The sequence below is a fragment of the Melitaea cinxia genome, chromosome 16 (assembly GCF_905220565.1).
Source record: "Melitaea cinxia chromosome 16, ilMelCinx1.1, whole genome shotgun sequence".
NCBI classification, from domain to species: domain Eukaryota; kingdom Metazoa; phylum Arthropoda; class Insecta; order Lepidoptera; family Nymphalidae; genus Melitaea; species Melitaea cinxia.
The window spans coordinates 12414304-12432621 of NC_059409.1; the positions used below are offsets into that span (position 1 = coordinate 12414304).

Consider the following 18318-nt stretch of genomic DNA (forward strand, 5'->3'; position numbering starts at 1 on the left):
TTCATGCTAATATTTTTGATGCAAAAATTTGGGAGAACGGATCTATGTTTGGTATACGATGAGTAATAATCGAAGTATTGTAAGCATTTAGTTTTGGTGTGTTGACGAACATAAACGTGTTTTAAATCAAAAAAGGTTACGTTCGCTTTTTTTTCATAGTTTTTTTTTTCTTAGTTTAACCTTACTAATAAGAAATAGTAGCTGAAAAGTATTTGGCCTTTATTTTATTTAGAGTATATAATAATTTCTCAAATTCTCATAAATCCTACACAATTTTTCTGATCAATTAAACTTTATTTTTTAATAATTGTAAATAATAATTTTGTAATAGGTTGTTTATTAATTTGTAATATATTTGAAAATAAATGTTAATATTAAGGAAGTGAATGTGTAGAAAACTCTCAAAATGTCAAAGGTTGTGTTAAAAATTAACGATGTTCAGTATGAAGGTGAGTCTAATTATATTATTTTTACAAAAATGTTATTTTTACATATAAATATTTTTTACAAATTTTCAACTCATCATCTTCCTGCCCATCTATTCTACCTATGTAAGGTCGGCACAACATGTTTTCCTCTTCCATTCCTCTCTATTATTGTCATTTCAGCGCTTACTCCATTCTTTCTCATATCCTCACTCACACAATCCAAGTTTTCAACTGCGTAAAGTAAACGTCTCCGTCTTCTCTAAAAATAAATTTAGCGTTTGTATTAAAAATTAATAGCTAAAGCATATTTTTCGGTGTATAGTTGCAATTTGTAGTTTTTTTTTATATATTCCCACTGATTTATCTAAAACAAAGGAGTCAATAATATAATAATATAAGGGATACTTTAGAAACATATTGGCATCGGTTCTATGTGTTGATAGGTGGGGACGGAGCCCATACATTTTTGCCTATAGTCCTTTGGATAAATGTTATAATAATTATGAAAACATTCGATTAGTGTTTCACTTAAACGCACAGTTTGTTGGTTTTTTTCACAACTAATACTCGTAGACACATATATCACACCGATAATAAAACAAAATGTATTGGTAAGAATTTTCCTCTTTTTAACGACTTAAAATAATCGGTTTTCTAATTTAATCATTTGAAAGTAATACAAAAACTATTAGTAAAATATTTATCAATGTACAGAATTACTTTTATTTAAAACTTTACCCTACTATTATTTATTTACAATTTAAAATTCAATTATTTTACCAGTGGATGGAAGATACGGACCGGATGTGTCCTTGAATGAGTTCATCCGTAATGTCGCCCATCTTCGAGGTACTAAAGCGATGTGCCAAGAGGGGGGCTGTGGTGCTTGCATAGTAGCTGTACGCACCTCGCTGCCACCGATGAATAAAGTGAAATTATTTTCTGTTAACTCAGTAAGTTTATACAGTAGTTTATTTGTACACCCAAAAAATATTTTATGAAGAAACATTTGTATATATTATATATATATATATATATGAAAGTATATTGACTGTTTTTTATATACTAGCTGCTGCCCGCGACGTCGTCTGCGTGAACGCTATACAGCACCAAAAATACCTACGATTATACCTTTTAAAATAACATTCATTTACCCGTTTCTTCTTTACATTTCATATCTACAGAAAAATCTCATAGATGGCGCTGCTTTAAAATTGTCTTGTCTACTTATATTCATTTAGGTTTAAAGAACTTTATTTCTCATAAGAATTTAACATTCACTTAAAATGAGATACAATGACATTTTTATACATTTGCAAGAGAACAGTTTTAACATCTGGGCCGTTGGAAGGCTAGGTAGTTTATTAAACAGCTGTACTCCTTCAAACAGAATTGTTTTTTTACCATAATTAGTTCTTACATTATCAATATGTAGTTTATATTTGTTTCTTAAATTCGAAATATGCGATCTCTCATAAATACTCATTTCCGACTGCACGGAACCTGATTTAATTTTTTTGATTAGAATGCATGTATTGTATATATAAAGTTGTGTCGTTGGAGTAAAATAGTGATAGTTATATAGAATTTTGATTATCCTATTTTGTATTCTTTGTAAAGTATTTAAATTTGAAGTAGTAGCGGATCCCCAAACCTGTATTAGGTATTCTAAATGTGATTTTACTAATGAATTATACAAAATGTTTCGGATTCTTTTTGGTAGACAAGTGGAGATCCTGTTGATTGCTCCTAATATTGATTGTAACTTTGTTTTAATATGGTAAATATGTATCTTGAAATTTAGTTTGTCGTCTAACCATAAGCCAAGGTATTTTTCATGATGAGAGCGCTGTAGTATATCGTTGTTTATCGTCAGCGGAGTGAAGTCAGGTATCTTTTTATTTTTAGCAGAGAAAATAATAAATGAAGTTTTAGCTGTATTGATTGTTAGTAAATTGTGTTTTAGCCATTCATTTATCAAATTGAGATCATTTTGTGCATTGATTATAATTTCATGAATAGATTTATGGAAGTAAAAAAGACAAGTGTCGTCTGCATATAGTGTAAGGTGGCCAGTCAATCCTATTTTTCTATGTTGTTTATATAAATTAAAAATAATAAAGATCCCAAAATAGATCCTTGAGGGACACCGTACATGACATTTTGGGAAGCACTAGAAAAGTTATTAATTTTAACTACTTGCTGTCTATTTGTTAGATATGACTTAAACATCGCTAACGCAGTACCGGTTACGCCAATGTTACATAATTTGGATAAAAGCTTTTGATGACTTACTGTGTCAAAGGCCTTTTTTAAGTCAATAAAGATACCTAATGCAATGTTCTTTTTATCAATGTTAGTTTTAATTTTAGTAATTAAGTCTACATTCATCATTTCATCAGTCATTTTATTATGTTTATCGGCTTAGTTACTTATATTGCGTGATTTTTATAGTGTGAAGCTAGCTCATATAGCATGGTTATTAACATAATAACAACAACATTCAAATATGCGTCGTTAGATTACACGTTGTTACAGAATACGTTGAGGAAATAAAGGTTCACTGCTCGTTCCCAGTAGGTGATAGCATAATAATATGTAGCCTATATGTTGACCCGATTTCTTAATAATATTCGTGCCAAATTTGAAGTAAATCCATGCAGCACTTTTTGAGTTTATCCCGGACATACATACAGACAAACAGACGAACAGAGAAACAGACAAAAATTCTAAAAACTATATTTTTGGCTTCGGTATCGATAGTAGATCACACCCCAAGTATTCTTTTAAAAAAATATTCAATGTACAGGTTTGACTTTCCTACCATTTTATTATATGTATATCAGATATATGATATGAAAAGGATTAAAATCGCCTGACTGTATAAATACTTATTTATTCTTTATTGTACACCACATAGAGTAATTTAATACAGAAAGACGCAGGCGTCGTATAGGCTTTTATCAATTAAAAAAATACCAGATTGATTCCAAAAAAAAAGAAAATAGTCATATACCACTATAAGCCACTATCCACCAGTTATATAAGTAATATATAGCACAAAATACCAGATTCCAAATTAAATACTTTGATAAATTTAAAGGGCCGTGTTTCTTTAATAGGTGCTAATCTGATGAAAAAACTATAAATCTTTGTATAAAACAGTCTCGCTTGAAATATCTTCGAAGTCAACTACTGATCATTAGGTACTTAAGGAAAAGCGTCCCTAACCACGTTTCTAAGATCAGTCAAACAACAAACAAACTCATTTGCTTAATTTTTTTCTTTTATTTTTATCATATTGTATATTTTAATTATAATGTATATTTTAATTATTGTTTCAGTGCCTTGTGTCGGTTTTATCATGTCACGGGTGGGAAATATTAACAGTTGAAGGGTTAGGGAATAGGACCATCGGTTATCATGAGATTCAGACAAGACTAGCCAAATTTAACGGCACTCAATGCGGATACTGCACACCGGGGTGGATAATGAGCATGTATAGGTAATAACAAATATACATTTACGTAGGTATACTTTGGTATACTGACGATGCAATGCTAACAACGTTACCGTGTAATATTACTGGATGTAGTTCTGGCAGGCGCGGATTCAATCATCGTTTACAGGTCGTTCAGGTGATTGTTTCTGGATGGTTGTTATTGTACTTTGTTTGTTTGATCTCTGATACGGAAAATGCTATTTGAAGCCATCGAGTGTGAGGTGTTTATTAAGTAAAGTTAAGTATGTAACAAAAACAACAACAACAATTAAGAGTCAATTACAATGGCACCGATATAATAATTTTATTAATTAAAAGTAAAAGTTTAACCTCAAAACGTTTAATACAGTGAAATAAGTGTGATAATCAATATCTAAAATATGAGGTGTATTCTTTGTTTTTAGTCTGTAATTTATAAAAGAATAATTTTGAATTATTTACATAACGCTCAAAGCGACCTCAATGAATGTAACCTCTAACACTTGAGTTCGCGTTATCGCTAGATTCGTATATTCAATTGGAAGCAATTTCTATTACGTACATTACATATACAATACAATGAACATTTATTTATAAATTAGTTTTACAAAAAGTTGGTGGGTACATTCATGCTTTCGTACTGTACTTATATTAAAGGTTTATGTGCATTTTAGTGATTTATCCCGTGATAATAAAGCTAGAAAAACTTGTTGTAAAGATCAGTGTCTCCGCTCAAATAAAATAAAAAATTTGTAATTTAAGGAGTGGATATATCTTCTATTCAACGAACTAATTTCATATTTGAGTGTGCAAGCGTCTGTGTGTGTGTGTGTGTGTGTGTGTGTGTATGTGTGTGTGTGTGTGTGTATGTTTCCTTAAAAAAATATATACTAAATTTAGAATTTTATAAGAAAACTATAAATAATAATTTGAACTATTTTTTTTAATCTTCTTAAAGATAAGTGCATGGTGCAGTCTCTGGTTGAGTGAGAGATGACATGTGAGGAAAGAATATGACGGAAACCAAACCCAATGATAGTCGATCTATCGCTAAGTTTATTAAGATTATTTTGAGTATATATAGGCAGAAGTGCAGACGTCATCCGCAGCAAACAAATGACAATTTTATTAGAAATCTGCATCAGGCAAATAACAATTTCGTAATAAATAAGCTAAATTAAGAAAATTGTTGGCAAGACAATCATTTTGTTCAATGTGCGTTACCCCTACAATATGTTTACTCTACGTTTTTATCCAAAATATTTCAAGCACGAAGCCACCCGTGCGAAGCCGGGAGGGGCCGCTAGTGTATGTATAAATAGAGCTGTGACATATCATATAAGCAACCCTTGTAAAACTATTGATTAATAATGATTTATGTAAACAAAAAAAATGTAGTTGACATATTTTTACAGTCTATACACGTCAAAGAACAAGGAACTAAGTACTGAAGAAGTCGAAAATTCTTTTGGAAGTAATATATGCAGATGTACCGGATACCGAGCAATAGCAGATGCTTTGAAGAGTTTTGCTGCTAATGCTGATAAACGCATATTAGCGAAATTACAAGACATAGAAGATTTAGGAGTATTCAAACAATGCAAAAAGAATTGCACAGCAGAGAGTGATTGGTGTGTAATAGAAAATTGTAATAATAAAGCCGTAACGATCAGTGGAAATAGCCATAGTTGGTTTAAAGTTTATAATTTACAAGATGTATTTAAGGCGATAGCTCAATCTGACGATTACAAATTACTAGCTGGAAATACTGGACAAGGTAAAACAATATACTTGAGTAATAACCTTACCTCTGTGAAATACAAGTGTGCAGATACTGGAAAATTAAAATCGGTATCTTTAGTATGCCTATACAATTTTGTTTTCAAGTTATAAAAGCCATAATAAATTACTCCAATATACCACCATATTTTTTTTTAATTAAATCATTAATTTATCATTTTCAGGTGTATATCATGTAACAGAGTATCCAAAGAACGTTATAGATATTTTTAATGTGGCTGAATTAAGGGGATATTCGATAGATGTAAACCTAATACTAGGTGCCGGGATGACTCTTACGGATATGATGGATGTTTTTATGACATTGTCAATGAAAAACGAATATTTCTCATATTTAAAAGAGTTTTACGATCATATGGACTTGGTTGCGCATATACCAGTAAGGAATGTAAGTAAATTGAAGAAAAACTTTCTTTCTTTTCTTTCTTAATGTAATGATTGTTTGTAAAAAAATATATAGCTCCAAGGTAGTCCTGGAACTGTGTTATCCGTTAGTCTTACGACACCCACGGGAAAAGAGGGGGTGGCTATATTGTTACTGCCGTAACCACACAGCAAGTATGCACATTAAGTATTACTACATGCAACTTTTGTATAAGTTATTTTGTATCTCAGTATCATGTTGTATAACCTTTTTATATTCGTATACGTCATCTAGAGTTAGTCATTCATAGAAAGGTTTTATAATTAAAATAACTTTAAAATTTCATTTGTTTATTAAGATACGCTAAACTTAAGTCCTACCAATTAAGTATCAAGTTTCTTTTAGTATTGGTACAACGATTATCGACTATATTAATTATCATAAGTGAAGATGAGAACACAGTATCAATTTAATAAATTAATTAAATAAAAATATTATTTAATACCTGTTGTGTGGCTATATATACTCGTATATAGGGGAGAGAATATTACCCAGAATCCCCACAACAGAAAGCAGGGTTGTTGCACCAAACAACTATTAATATTAACCACATAAAATTATATCAACGTCAAGCCTTAAGCCTAAATTGTCACTAACAAAAGTTAATAAAAAATTAAAATTTCAGATCGGAACTATTGGAGGGAACTTATATATGAAGTTTCTTAATAACGAATTTCCCTCCGATCTTTTTCTTCTTTTCGAAACAGTTGGGGCCATGATAACTATCGGTAAGGTTTCAATTAAATCAAAAGTTTTACCATCATGATCTGATATTTTAAATTTACTTAACTCTAATTATATAGCGTCTTCTCCCGATGAGCTGGATACTATAACATTGGTGGATTTCTTAAAATTTGATATGAAGGGCAAAATAATCGTAAATGTGATGTTACCGCCACTGTCAGCATTGTGTCACGTAAAAACGTTTAAGGTTTGTAAGTCTTTACCTGTTTTAAAAAAATTTAAAGATTTAATAAATATATTTACAAGTTTTCGCCCCCACGTTGGACGGGATCCTACGGGTGCCCCGGATAGGGCAAGAAGAATTAATGTGGAGATGTAGGGAGAACCTGGAGGAGCAGCCATATGGCATACGCGTAACGGCTGTCTTGCGCTCGGTCCTTAAGCGGTGGATGCGCCGTAAGCGCAAGCCCCTCACCTTCCGTCTGACGCAGGTTCTCACCGGGAACGGTAGCTTTGGTGAATAATTGTGTCGGACGGCCTACAGGGAGGCGACGACTGGATGTCACGATTGTGGTGCGGCGGTGGACTCGGCCCAGCACACCCTCGAGGTGTGCCCAAGATGAGTGGTGCTGTGTCGCGATCTGACGACAATCCTCGGAGGGGACTTGTTTTTCCCGAGCGTTGATACCGCAAGGCTAGGCGACAACGAGTCCTGAAAGGCGGTGGTTTCCCTCTGCGCGACAGTAATGTTCCAGAAGGATGATGACGAGCGGCTGAGAGAGAAGGTCGCCGACGAGGCCTCCCTTCGCAGACGACGAACGGGGGTGCGTAGAAGGTGCAACTTAGTGCGTCTCCAGTAATGCCCCCGGTGCCCGTGTCGGGGCGGGATGAGAACCCGGTCATGCTAGAAACGGCGTCGTCGAGATTGTTTAAAGGTGAGCCGGATAGTCCCCATGGAGGAGAAGTCTGGCCTTTTCGCCGAGGCAAGCCTGTCGCTTCAGGGCTTCTATCCTGTTGCTTGTAGATCCGGGACCCTCCAAAGTTGCTGAAGGCTTCCGCAAGGGTTTAGTCGGTATTGCACCCCCAAGTGCTAAGTCCGACATACGGTCTCGGACTGCCTACCCGGGCGTTCTGAATATCACCCGTAAATGGATTCCCTGCGATCCAAACAAATGACTTTATAAAACTTTCAATTCATTTAATTTTCAGATAATGCCGCGATCTCAGAATGCCCATGCCATAATTAATGCGGGGTTTCTTTTTAAATTCAAAAATAATAAAAACACATTAGAGAAAGTTACCATAGTTTACGGAAACGTGAATCCACAATTCATACACGCTTCAAGAACTGAAGAATTATTAATTGATAAAGATCCTTTTGCTGAAGATGTATTAGAATCGGCGCTTAAGAGTTTGCATGCGGAAATTAAACCTGATGCAGTACCACCAGAGCCATCAGCTGACTATAGAAAAATGTTAGCTGTATCTCTTTATTATAAGGTATTAAATATTTTTATTTTTTTATTTTATTTTCTTTTATTTTAAAAACAAACGGTCACTCATCACATCACTTCAGCCTAACACAGTCCACTGCTGGACATAGGCCTCCATAAGTTCGCGCCAAAATGGCGTAAACTCATGTGTTTGTGTGTCACCAACCTGGGCAGGCGGATTGGTGACAGCAGGGCTGGCTTTGTCCCACCGGGCTGTTATCCCGCCATCGGTCGGCTTTTTAAGTTCAAATGTGTTAGTGGAACTGTGTTATCCCTTAGTCGCCTCTTAACGACAGCCACAAGAAGAGACGGGGTGGCTATATTCTTTACTGTCGTAGCCACACAGCAATATTTTTATATATTGGTTTATATCAATAGATTTAAGGTAACCATACATTGCCACTCTTATTGAGCAGAATAGGGGGTCCAAAGTTTTCCAAAGACCATTAGGGAGAAGCCTTCTTGCGAAACTCAAAACAGTGGATGGCAGAACCATCTGCTTTCGCCCTCAGATCCGAGAAGAGGTTGAGAATTTTTGTGGACAGCTGTACTCGTCGAGTTTGAGCTCCTTAAAGCTGCAGGGCGACCTGTACTAAAAACCTTGGCAAGACTCTTTAACGCCGTCATCCACCGAGGTACCACGCCGGAGGCGTAGTCCAGGAGTGTGGTGGTGCTGTTCTTTAAGAGAGGCGATAAGTCTTCGTTAAAGAATTACAGGCTGATCTCACTTCTGAGCCACGTCTATAAGCTGTTTTCGAGGGTTTTTCCGCACCGAAACAACATCTTTTGTTCGAATAAGAAAACTTGTGTTGTTTCGTATTTTCGTGCATTTACAAGATAACATAAATTGGACAATTTCAATTTCATATTATTATTTTTTCTTTAATTGCTAATAGGTTGCTTAGCGATATATTACTGTATCCGAGTGCACAGTGTTGCGCGCCCTCTAGTGAGGGCACATGGCCAGTCCCGAGAGAACCGTTGCCGCAAGCGTATACGAAACGTACTACCTCTTGTTTGACTCGATCGAAGATTAACATTATACATCTTTCGCTGGAGATCCGAACTTGTGTGTCTCTATGGTGGTTTTCGATACATTAATTGGAACTATTAGTAAACCTGCCGAGTCGCTGATCTGCCCAGACCGAGCCAGCTCTCGTGTTGCATCGGAGATCGGTAAGTCACTGGTGAGCCTAATTTAATATCGAACAAGAGTTGTTACGAATCGTCTCGCCAGAAGACTCGACGAATTCCAACCACCAGAGCAAGCTGGGTTTCGAAATGGCTACAGCATCGTGGACCACATCCATACTGTTCGGCAGATTATTCAAAAGACAGAAGAATATAATCAACCGCTGTGTATGGCATTTGTGGACTACGAGAAAGCCTTCGACTCTGTCGAGACCTGGGCTGTCCTGAACTGTCTGCAGAAATTTCATATCGACTGGCGATATATCGAGATACTGAAATGTATGTACAACGCGGCGACAATGACCGTTCAAGTCCAGCTCCAGAGAACAGGACCTATTTCCCTCCGGCGTGGGGTAAGACAGGGAGATGTAATATCACCGAAACTGTTTACCACTGCGCTGGAGAATTTCTTTAAGATCTTAGATTGGGGAGAACGAGGCATTAACGTCAACGGTGAATTCATCTCTCACCTTCGTTTCGCCAACGATATCGTCATCTTTGCGGATACGTTTTATGAGTTAGGCCGGCTATGCTGGCCGGCCTTAACGAGTCCTCCCAGCGTGTCGGTCTCTGTATGAACTTGGACAAAACGAAATTTATGTTTAACAACCAGGTCATACCGAGACCGGTATCGGTCGATGGTACCCTTTTCAAAGTTTTTCAGGATTATATTTACCTAGGCCATACTATCCAACTAGACCGCAACAACTTCGAGAAAGAGGCCGACAGGAGGATTCGATTAGGCTGGGCGGTGTTTGGTAGGCTTCGTCGAGTCCTCACTTCGAAGATTCCGCAATGCTTGAAGACCAAAGTCTTCGAGCAATTCGTCTTGCCTGTGTTATCATACAGAGCCGAGACGTGGACAGTGGCGAAAGGGACTGGTCCACAAGCTTAAAGTCACTCAACGTGCAACGGAACGGGCTATGCTTGGGGTTTCTCTCAAAGATAGGATTAAAAATGAGACTATCCGCGAGAGAACGAAAGTAACCGACATAGCGCACAGAATTAGCAAGTTGAAGTGGCAGTGGGCTCGTCATCTGTGTCGCAGGACCGATGGCTGTTGGAGTAGATGGGTCCTGGAGTTCGCGTCTTGGCAAACGCGGTGTGGGACGTCCTCTGGCCCGTTGGACCGACGATCTACGTATTATTGCGTGTAGGCTGGATGAGGATTGCGGAAAACCGGGATGTCTGGCGCAAACTTGGGGAGGCCTTTCTCCAGCAGTGGACTGCCATAGACTGAAGTGATGATGTGATGTGATGATATAAAAATCTAGTGTCACATTTCTTGTTACCTATTTTTTATACCCCTGGAAGGTAAGGATGTTCTCATCTGTATAACAGAATAACGTTTGCCGGGGTAGCTTGTATTCTTTATTAATTGTTTTGAAATTTAAAAACTTGCATAGAAATCTAAGGCATAAACTTATATCTATAAAAAATAACTTAAAAGCTCATTTTATTAAATGTTTAAGCCTCGGCTCCTGAGTATCAAGTTATTTCAAAGAATTTTCATATTATCGTTTATTATACTCATGTGCTTAAATTGAAATTTCTCTAAAGATAAAGGGTAAGATAACCGTTTGCTAAAATATCCTTCAGACAATACTCAGCTTATGTCCAGAAGGAAAAGTAGATGAAAAATATCGTTCTGGTGGGAACGCTATTAAACGGCATTCTTCAAAGGGAACACAAACGTATGACACAGATGAAAGTGTTTGGCCACTAAACAAACCCGTGCCGAAATTGGAGGCACTGATGCACTGTAGTGGAGAGGGAACCTTTGCAAATGACTTACCGACGCAGCCAAATGAAGTATTTGGTGCCTTTGTCACCGCTGATGTTAATCCTGGCAGTATTATTGCTGGATTTGATACATCAGAGGCTTTTGTAAGTGAATAATAGTACTGTTTAATTATTTTAAAGTTAAAAAAAATATCTGAGACAAGAATATTATCATTCTACAGCATTTATAACATTCTTATTCGACGTTTTAAAGATATCCTCTGTGTCAATTTTTTTTTTTTTTTAGTTTCTTTTTCAAATATATATTTTCCTAGCATACGTCACGATTGACGATTTAATGCATAAAATTTATCATCAATTTTTGAGCGCATTACTAAATAAGGTCACGATTGATCTTAAGCCCGTCTAGATAATCTATTTTAAATAAGAAATCCATTTTCTTAAAATCTGTTTTTCAACTTGATTAATGTAATAACATAAATAAAAGATATAACATCAAATTTGTAAAAATTATAACTCATCTCTGTCTTCGTAAGAGATAACAAGTATATTTTCTTCTAGTACTTTTAAATTACTTATTTAATTTAATAGAAAGTTACTATAAACAATCTCCTTTTCAGAAAATGCCAGGCGTTCTAGCGTTTTACACTGCTAAAAATATACCCGGTAAAAATAACTTCACTCCTTTCAATGCACTTTTACATTTCGAGGAAGAAATATTGTGTTCAAAAGAAGTAAAATTTAATGGTCAAGCTGCAGGGATTATTGTAGCAAATAGAGAAAAAGTCGCAACAATCGCTGCTAAGCTCGTTAAAATTAAATATGAATCAATTTCTATAAAGACACCACTTTTGTCCGTTCAAGATGTTTTAGCATCGACTGAAAAAGAAAGAATATCGACAGACAAGATAGTAGAAGCGACTGATAGCGGCAATGATGTAAAAAAAATTATAAGTGATGAAATTGTTTTTGAAACACAATACCATTATTATTTAGAACCACAGACGTGTGTAGTAAAACCATCAGAAGATGGATTTGAAGTTTATTCATCAACTCAATATCTGGATTCGACAAATATTGCTGTAGCTCAATGTTTGAATGTTCCCGTAAATAGGTATATTTGTACATTTCTGTACTCGTTTGTGTTTCACTTTAAATTTATATTATTTAATAAGTGTTTTCCAAGTATTTTTGAATTTCGTAATTGAATCAGTTACTATCAGCAGGAAACTATTTGAATTATAATACTAAAGAACAACTATAAAATTGTTAAGTATTTTTGGTCAAATAAATAAAGAATTATTATTATTATTAACTTATAGGAAAGTAGAAGGTAAATCGCTTGAAAAATATTTTTGTTACACAAAAATATTTTTGTTTTCTTTGACATTTATATCATTCGAATAATTGTATGGATTTAAATACGATGTTTTGATTGTATTTTGTATGTTGGTCACAAATAAATTCATTTTGACGTATAATTTCACTACAAAAGGAGTTATTTCGGTTATTATAATTTCTGTCAAAATTGGCATGGATATTTGACTGGCTATACTGCTGAGTATTTATTTATGGTACTTTTAGCGTCAACATAATCGTCCGTAGACTAGGCGGAGCTTATGGTGGTAAAATTACAAGATCTTCCCAAATAGCTTGCGCAGCGGCTATTGTCTCACAATTGCAAGGAAAGACTTGTAGATTTATCTTACCTCTACAAACTAATATGAAAATGGTTGGAAAACGAGCACCAACATACTGTAAATTTGAGGTAAGTATTAAAAATATGTTAAAAAATATGAAAACAGAGTGGTGTGTAGAGGATTAAAGTTTTTAACCATACGTGTAATGTTAGTTGAATTATTATATTTGCTACAGTTTTTGAAGCAAGGATAAGTAAAAAGAATATTTTATAGGCTGGTGTAAATGGAACTGGTGAAATACAGTACCTAAAAGTAATGTATTATCAGGACAAAGGTTGCTCTAAAAATGAAACGATATCAACTATTACAATTCTTCATTTAATCAATGGCTATGATTCAAAGCGATGGCACATAGAAGCTAATAGCGTAATTACTGACATTCCTTCTACAACGTGGTGTAGAGCACCAGGTTTGTTATATGTCACAATCATTCTTGAACTGTTTAATAATTTGTCATCATGAATAAAGTTTTATAAACTGCTTTCCTTGTCCATTATTTTAATAGGTTCAACCGAAGGCATTGCAATTATCGAATATATAATGGAAAAAATATCCCAAGAGCTGGGTGAAGATCCTCTAAAAGTTCGTCAATTAAATATGAAAAAGGAAAACAATCCCATCCCAGAACTCATTGAACAACTTAAAAAAGATTCCGACTTTGAGACAAGACAGAGGGAAATAGAAGATTTTAATAAAAACAATCGTTGGAGAAAGCGAGCTCTTAAATTAATGCCAATGACTTACGAAATATTGTACATAGGACCATATAATTCGATTGTGTCGATATATCAAGGGGATGGTTCAGTAGTTTTAATTCACGGTGCTATTGAAATGGGTCAAGGTGTTAATACTAAAGTAGCCCAAGTATGCGCACATGTTTTGGGAATACCTTTAGAAAAAGTTAGTGTAAAATCAACAACTAGTTTTACATCACCAAACTCAATGGCGACTGCAGCCAGCGTTGGCAGTGAATGTGCCTCGTACGCCACTATGAAAGCTTGCGAGATTTTAAATGAGCGATTGAAACCTATAAAGGAGAAAATGCCAAATGCCACTTGGGAAGAAATTGTTGTGAATGCGCACAATTCTGGTGTAAACTTACAAGCTACGTACATGTATTCTACCATGGAACCCGTAAAACCATATGATATTTATGGTATTGTAGCTTTGGAATTAGAAGTAGATATTTTAACTGGAAATCGCGATGTAATAAGAGTTGATCTGTTGGAAGACACTGGTCGAAGTTTAAATCCAGAGATTGACGTAGCACAGGTTAATATGATTTAACTTACAGAAATGAAAGACTGTGTGGCTACGGCATTAAAGAATATAGCCACCCCCTCTCTTCCCGTGGGTGTCGTAAGAGGCGACTAAGGGATAATACAGTTCTACTACCACCTGGGAACTTAAAAAGCCGACCGATGGCGGGATAACCATCCAACTGCTGGCTTTGAAATACACAGGCCGAAGACGGGCAGCAGCGTCTTCGGTGCGACAAAGCCAGCCCTGCGGTCACCAACCCGCCTGCCCAGCTTGGTGACTATGGGCAACACACATGAGTTCACGTTATTTTTGGCGTAAACTTGTGGAGGCCTATGTCCAGCAGTGGACTGCAATAGGCTGAAGTGATGGTGATGATACAGAAATCATTATTTTCTGTTTATATTATATAGTGTAACGTTATACTTATTCATAGATCGAAGGAGCCTTCGTTATGGGCTTAGGATACTGGACCTCGGAGAAAATTGTATACGATAAAACAACAGGCAAATTACTTACTGATCGCACGTGGACATATAAGCCTCCTGGTATTAAGGATATACCGGCTGACTTCAGAATTTATTTTCGAAGGAATGGCACAAATGAAAATGGAGTTTTAAAATCAAAAGGTAAATAACAAATTTAAATTATTGATGAATATTAATTACAAACTGAAGTATTGATCATGACCATGGGCGTACCCAATTTTTTTAAAGTAGTACAAAATTAATTTATTTATATTTACTGCAAATTTTATTAACTTTCACTGTCTACATCGCTACAATAAGGGGGGGGGGGGGGGGTTCGGCTAAATTTAGAAAAAAAATATTAAAATTTTAAATATCAGTTATTCGGTTCGAGTCTGGGTGATATTATGGTTATTCGGAATAATGTAATAAACAATTTCCATTTAAATTTCTCCTAAATGGAGAAAAGAACTTTTTTTGTCGCACCAACACAGAAACCTTTGTGGGCTCATGCACAACACTTTGCTGAAGATCATGACATGATCAAATGCATAGTTTACGATTACATTACCATACATACAGCTAACAGTCATTTTTATTATATATCTTATAATAAAAAAATGAATCACAAAATGTGTTGGTAAGCGCATACCTCAACAACGCCTGGACCAATTTTACAAATTCTTTTTTTTTAAATGTTCCAAGGATGGTTTTTGCGGTGAGAAAAATTCGAATGATTTCCGGGAAAACCCTAAAAACAGCGCTTTTCTTTTTCCCATACAAACGTTTTCTAACTAAAATGTAAAGTCAATTTGAACTTTATTGCTATTCAATAAAGTTCATGTTAAATAATATATTAGAGCGCATTGATTGCAAGATATTAATGACTACATTGATATTAATCGTAGACCGCATTTTAATATAATTAACTCCAAATTTGCTACGAATCTCCTATATGTGATGTAAATGATCAATGAGCGGATTTAAGGATAACTCATTCCCAATAAGAATTGCGGAGGTGGGCGTTAACAATGACAATTTTAAATGTATGTAAATAAACCGAAATTACTGAACAAATTTTTATCAAATTTTTTAAGCATCTGTAATTTGGTCCAATTTGGGAGATAGGGTAGTTTTTATCTCAATCGAACCTGGTAGGTGGCGGTGCTATCGGTATGTAAGCTATCAAATTTGGTAGGTTTTTTCCGGACAGGACAACGTCTGCCGGGTCCGCTAGTAGATAAATAAGTATTTCATTTGTTCGTGGTTTCGGTGTTTGATTCTTTACAGTTTTACTATGTTTGCATTCAAAATAAGACTGAAAATTTTATCATTTTTTTCTCCCTTTTTAAAAATTACATTATATTTTAACTGCGAATATGTTGCGGCCACGTCACGTCCAGGCGTTTTACAAACAACAAAGTAACCACGGTAATCATATAGGACACAGCAGGAAATTTCCTGCTCAAAATATGGAACAGCCTGACTAGGTACCTCGTAACCAGTAGTACCTCGACCTTACAGAAGATCACAGCAAAATTATACAGTTTCCTCGCAGTATTGTGTTCCTGTTGGTGAGTAAGGTGACCAGAGCTCAGGGGGATTAGGGATGCAATAGGCTGAGCTGACTGACTGACTGAATCTAAAATCATCTTGGATGGGACGTTGGATTTTTGTATCAAAGGAGGTGCTGAAAGTATATACTTATGTATTATATATTTTAGTATAAGGTGTTTTAATTTACAGCGACAGGAGAACCGGCCTTATGTCTCGCGGCGGTTATCACCCACGCCTTACGAGAAGCGGTCAGATCAGCTCGTTTAGATGCAGGATATGAGGATCAATGGGTCCACATTGGTAATTAAATCTTACAGCAAGCTTTGAAACTTGTCAGAATAGAATATTTTGACAGCTCTTTCGTATAGTTATGCTAATACAAAAGACCTTACTTTATTGAAGATCGATTTTGATATGCTAAAACCTGATTATATAATTATTTATGATTATAATAATAATGAAAAAACTTTCACGGTAAGACTAACTCGCAGTTCATGGTTGCTTAAAGTATCTGAAACGTCGGCATTGAAAAAACTTAATAAATCTCGATAAATTCGAAAGTTCTTTCATTGTAATGAGTGAAGTCGCTTAAACAGTAGAAACAATATGCTAAAGCTATTATGATTTAAATATTCTACATCTTTTAATCTATCAATCTTATGATGCTTTAAAAAAATTAAAGTAAGGTTTATAAAAAATATATTTATCAGACTTAATAGTAACTAGAATCTTTGCTCGAGAGCCTTTGAGAATATTTTAATATATTGAGGTACCATGTAAAATATATGCAGCAATAAAATAATAAGCGTCCTAATCTGGTATTTTTTAAACATATTGTATGTTAAAAAAGTAGTGTTTTTGCGTGATATTTGCAAATAACTTTCACGATAATCATATACATTTATGTAAAGTAATGGTGGCCCAGAGGTCGAAATTCGACCATAACTAAAAATTTAAATTAAAAAAAAATCAAAATAATTGTGTTTGCTGGCAAATAAAAACCGACTTCAAAAAAGGTGGAGGTTACTCAGTTCGATCGTATATACATATATTTTATGTATGTTCGGGGATAACTTCAACGTTTATGAACCGATTTTCATAATTCTTTTTTTGTTGGAAAGGAGATATCGTAAGTGTGGTACCGCGACAAGGAAACCAGGATCTGATGATGGGATCCCAGAGAAATGTAGGGAAACCCTTGAAAATCCCCATAACTTTTTACTAGGTTTATCGATTTTGATGATTTTTAATGTAATCGAAAGCCGATGTTTATCATGTGGTCACATTTAAATTTCGTTGAGATCTGATTACAACTTTTGGAGTAATCTTTGATAATGCGTATTTACTTGACTCTTTTTTCGTCTACCTACGTTGTATTACTTGTCGATATAATTGAAGTCGGTTTTTTTTCGTTTGCCTGCAAACATAATTATAGGTTGAATGGTAGACAAGGCTGTATAGCTTTAAGTCCGCCTTTGACGCACTGTATTTTGTATAGTTGTGTAATAATGTTAAATAAACAAAATTTACCTGTTCTTCTATTTGGACCAATTGACACACACCACCTTTCGACTAAAAAAAAAATTGTCGAAATCGGTCCACACGGTCAAAAGTTCTGATGTAACATACATAAAAAAAATAAAAAAAAATACAGTCGAATTGAGAACCTCCTCCTTTTTTGGAAGTCGGTTAAAAAGATATAGTTTATAGATTTGTATAATATCGGACTAAAAAACCAATTTTTATTTGTTTTTTTTTTTTTTTTTACTTTTAACGCTATGTAATTTTACTTGTCTAAAAGAATTCTTAAGTTACACCATGAACTTTTCTTTGGACTACAAATTTTAATGTACTTATGCAATAATTGTTTTTTTACGTTTCAGCAAATCCCTGCACCACTGAGAACATATTCATGGCTGTCGGACATAAGCTGGAGCACTTCAAATTGAAATAAATCACCTCATTTTTGGTTTAACAGATACGCAGGAGGGAAAATTTTTTCTTTTCGATCCCAACCGGTCGATTTCCCACCTGAGCTATTACAACTTTACTGACAGTTGCTGATGAAATTCACCTTCGTATTCTAACGA

General features: G+C 35.1%; 1 protein-coding gene across 1 annotated transcript in view; it reads left to right on the top strand.

The window, feature by feature from the left end:
* Nucleotides 1-406: 406 nt before the first annotated feature.
* LOC123660953 (indole-3-acetaldehyde oxidase-like) overlaps nucleotides 407-18318 on the top strand; it is a 44873-nt gene continuing 26961 nt past the window's right edge. Inside the window, exons 1-16 of the mRNA XM_045595971.1 lie at nucleotides 407-449; nucleotides 1212-1357; nucleotides 3773-3933; nucleotides 5325-5686; nucleotides 5874-6097; nucleotides 6759-6861; nucleotides 6937-7064; nucleotides 8027-8317; nucleotides 11101-11388; nucleotides 11865-12358; nucleotides 12829-13012; nucleotides 13158-13353; nucleotides 13450-14216; nucleotides 14641-14833; nucleotides 16418-16528; nucleotides 18112-18170. Of these exons, the coding sequence (XP_045451927.1) occupies nucleotides 407-449; nucleotides 1212-1357; nucleotides 3773-3933; nucleotides 5325-5686; nucleotides 5874-6097; nucleotides 6759-6861; nucleotides 6937-7064; nucleotides 8027-8317; nucleotides 11101-11388; nucleotides 11865-12358; nucleotides 12829-13012; nucleotides 13158-13353; nucleotides 13450-14216; nucleotides 14641-14833; nucleotides 16418-16528; nucleotides 18112-18170 (3750 nt within the window). The remainder of the gene's footprint in view (nucleotides 450-1211; nucleotides 1358-3772; nucleotides 3934-5324; nucleotides 5687-5873; nucleotides 6098-6758; nucleotides 6862-6936; nucleotides 7065-8026; nucleotides 8318-11100; nucleotides 11389-11864; nucleotides 12359-12828; nucleotides 13013-13157; nucleotides 13354-13449; nucleotides 14217-14640; nucleotides 14834-16417; nucleotides 16529-18111; nucleotides 18171-18318) is intronic.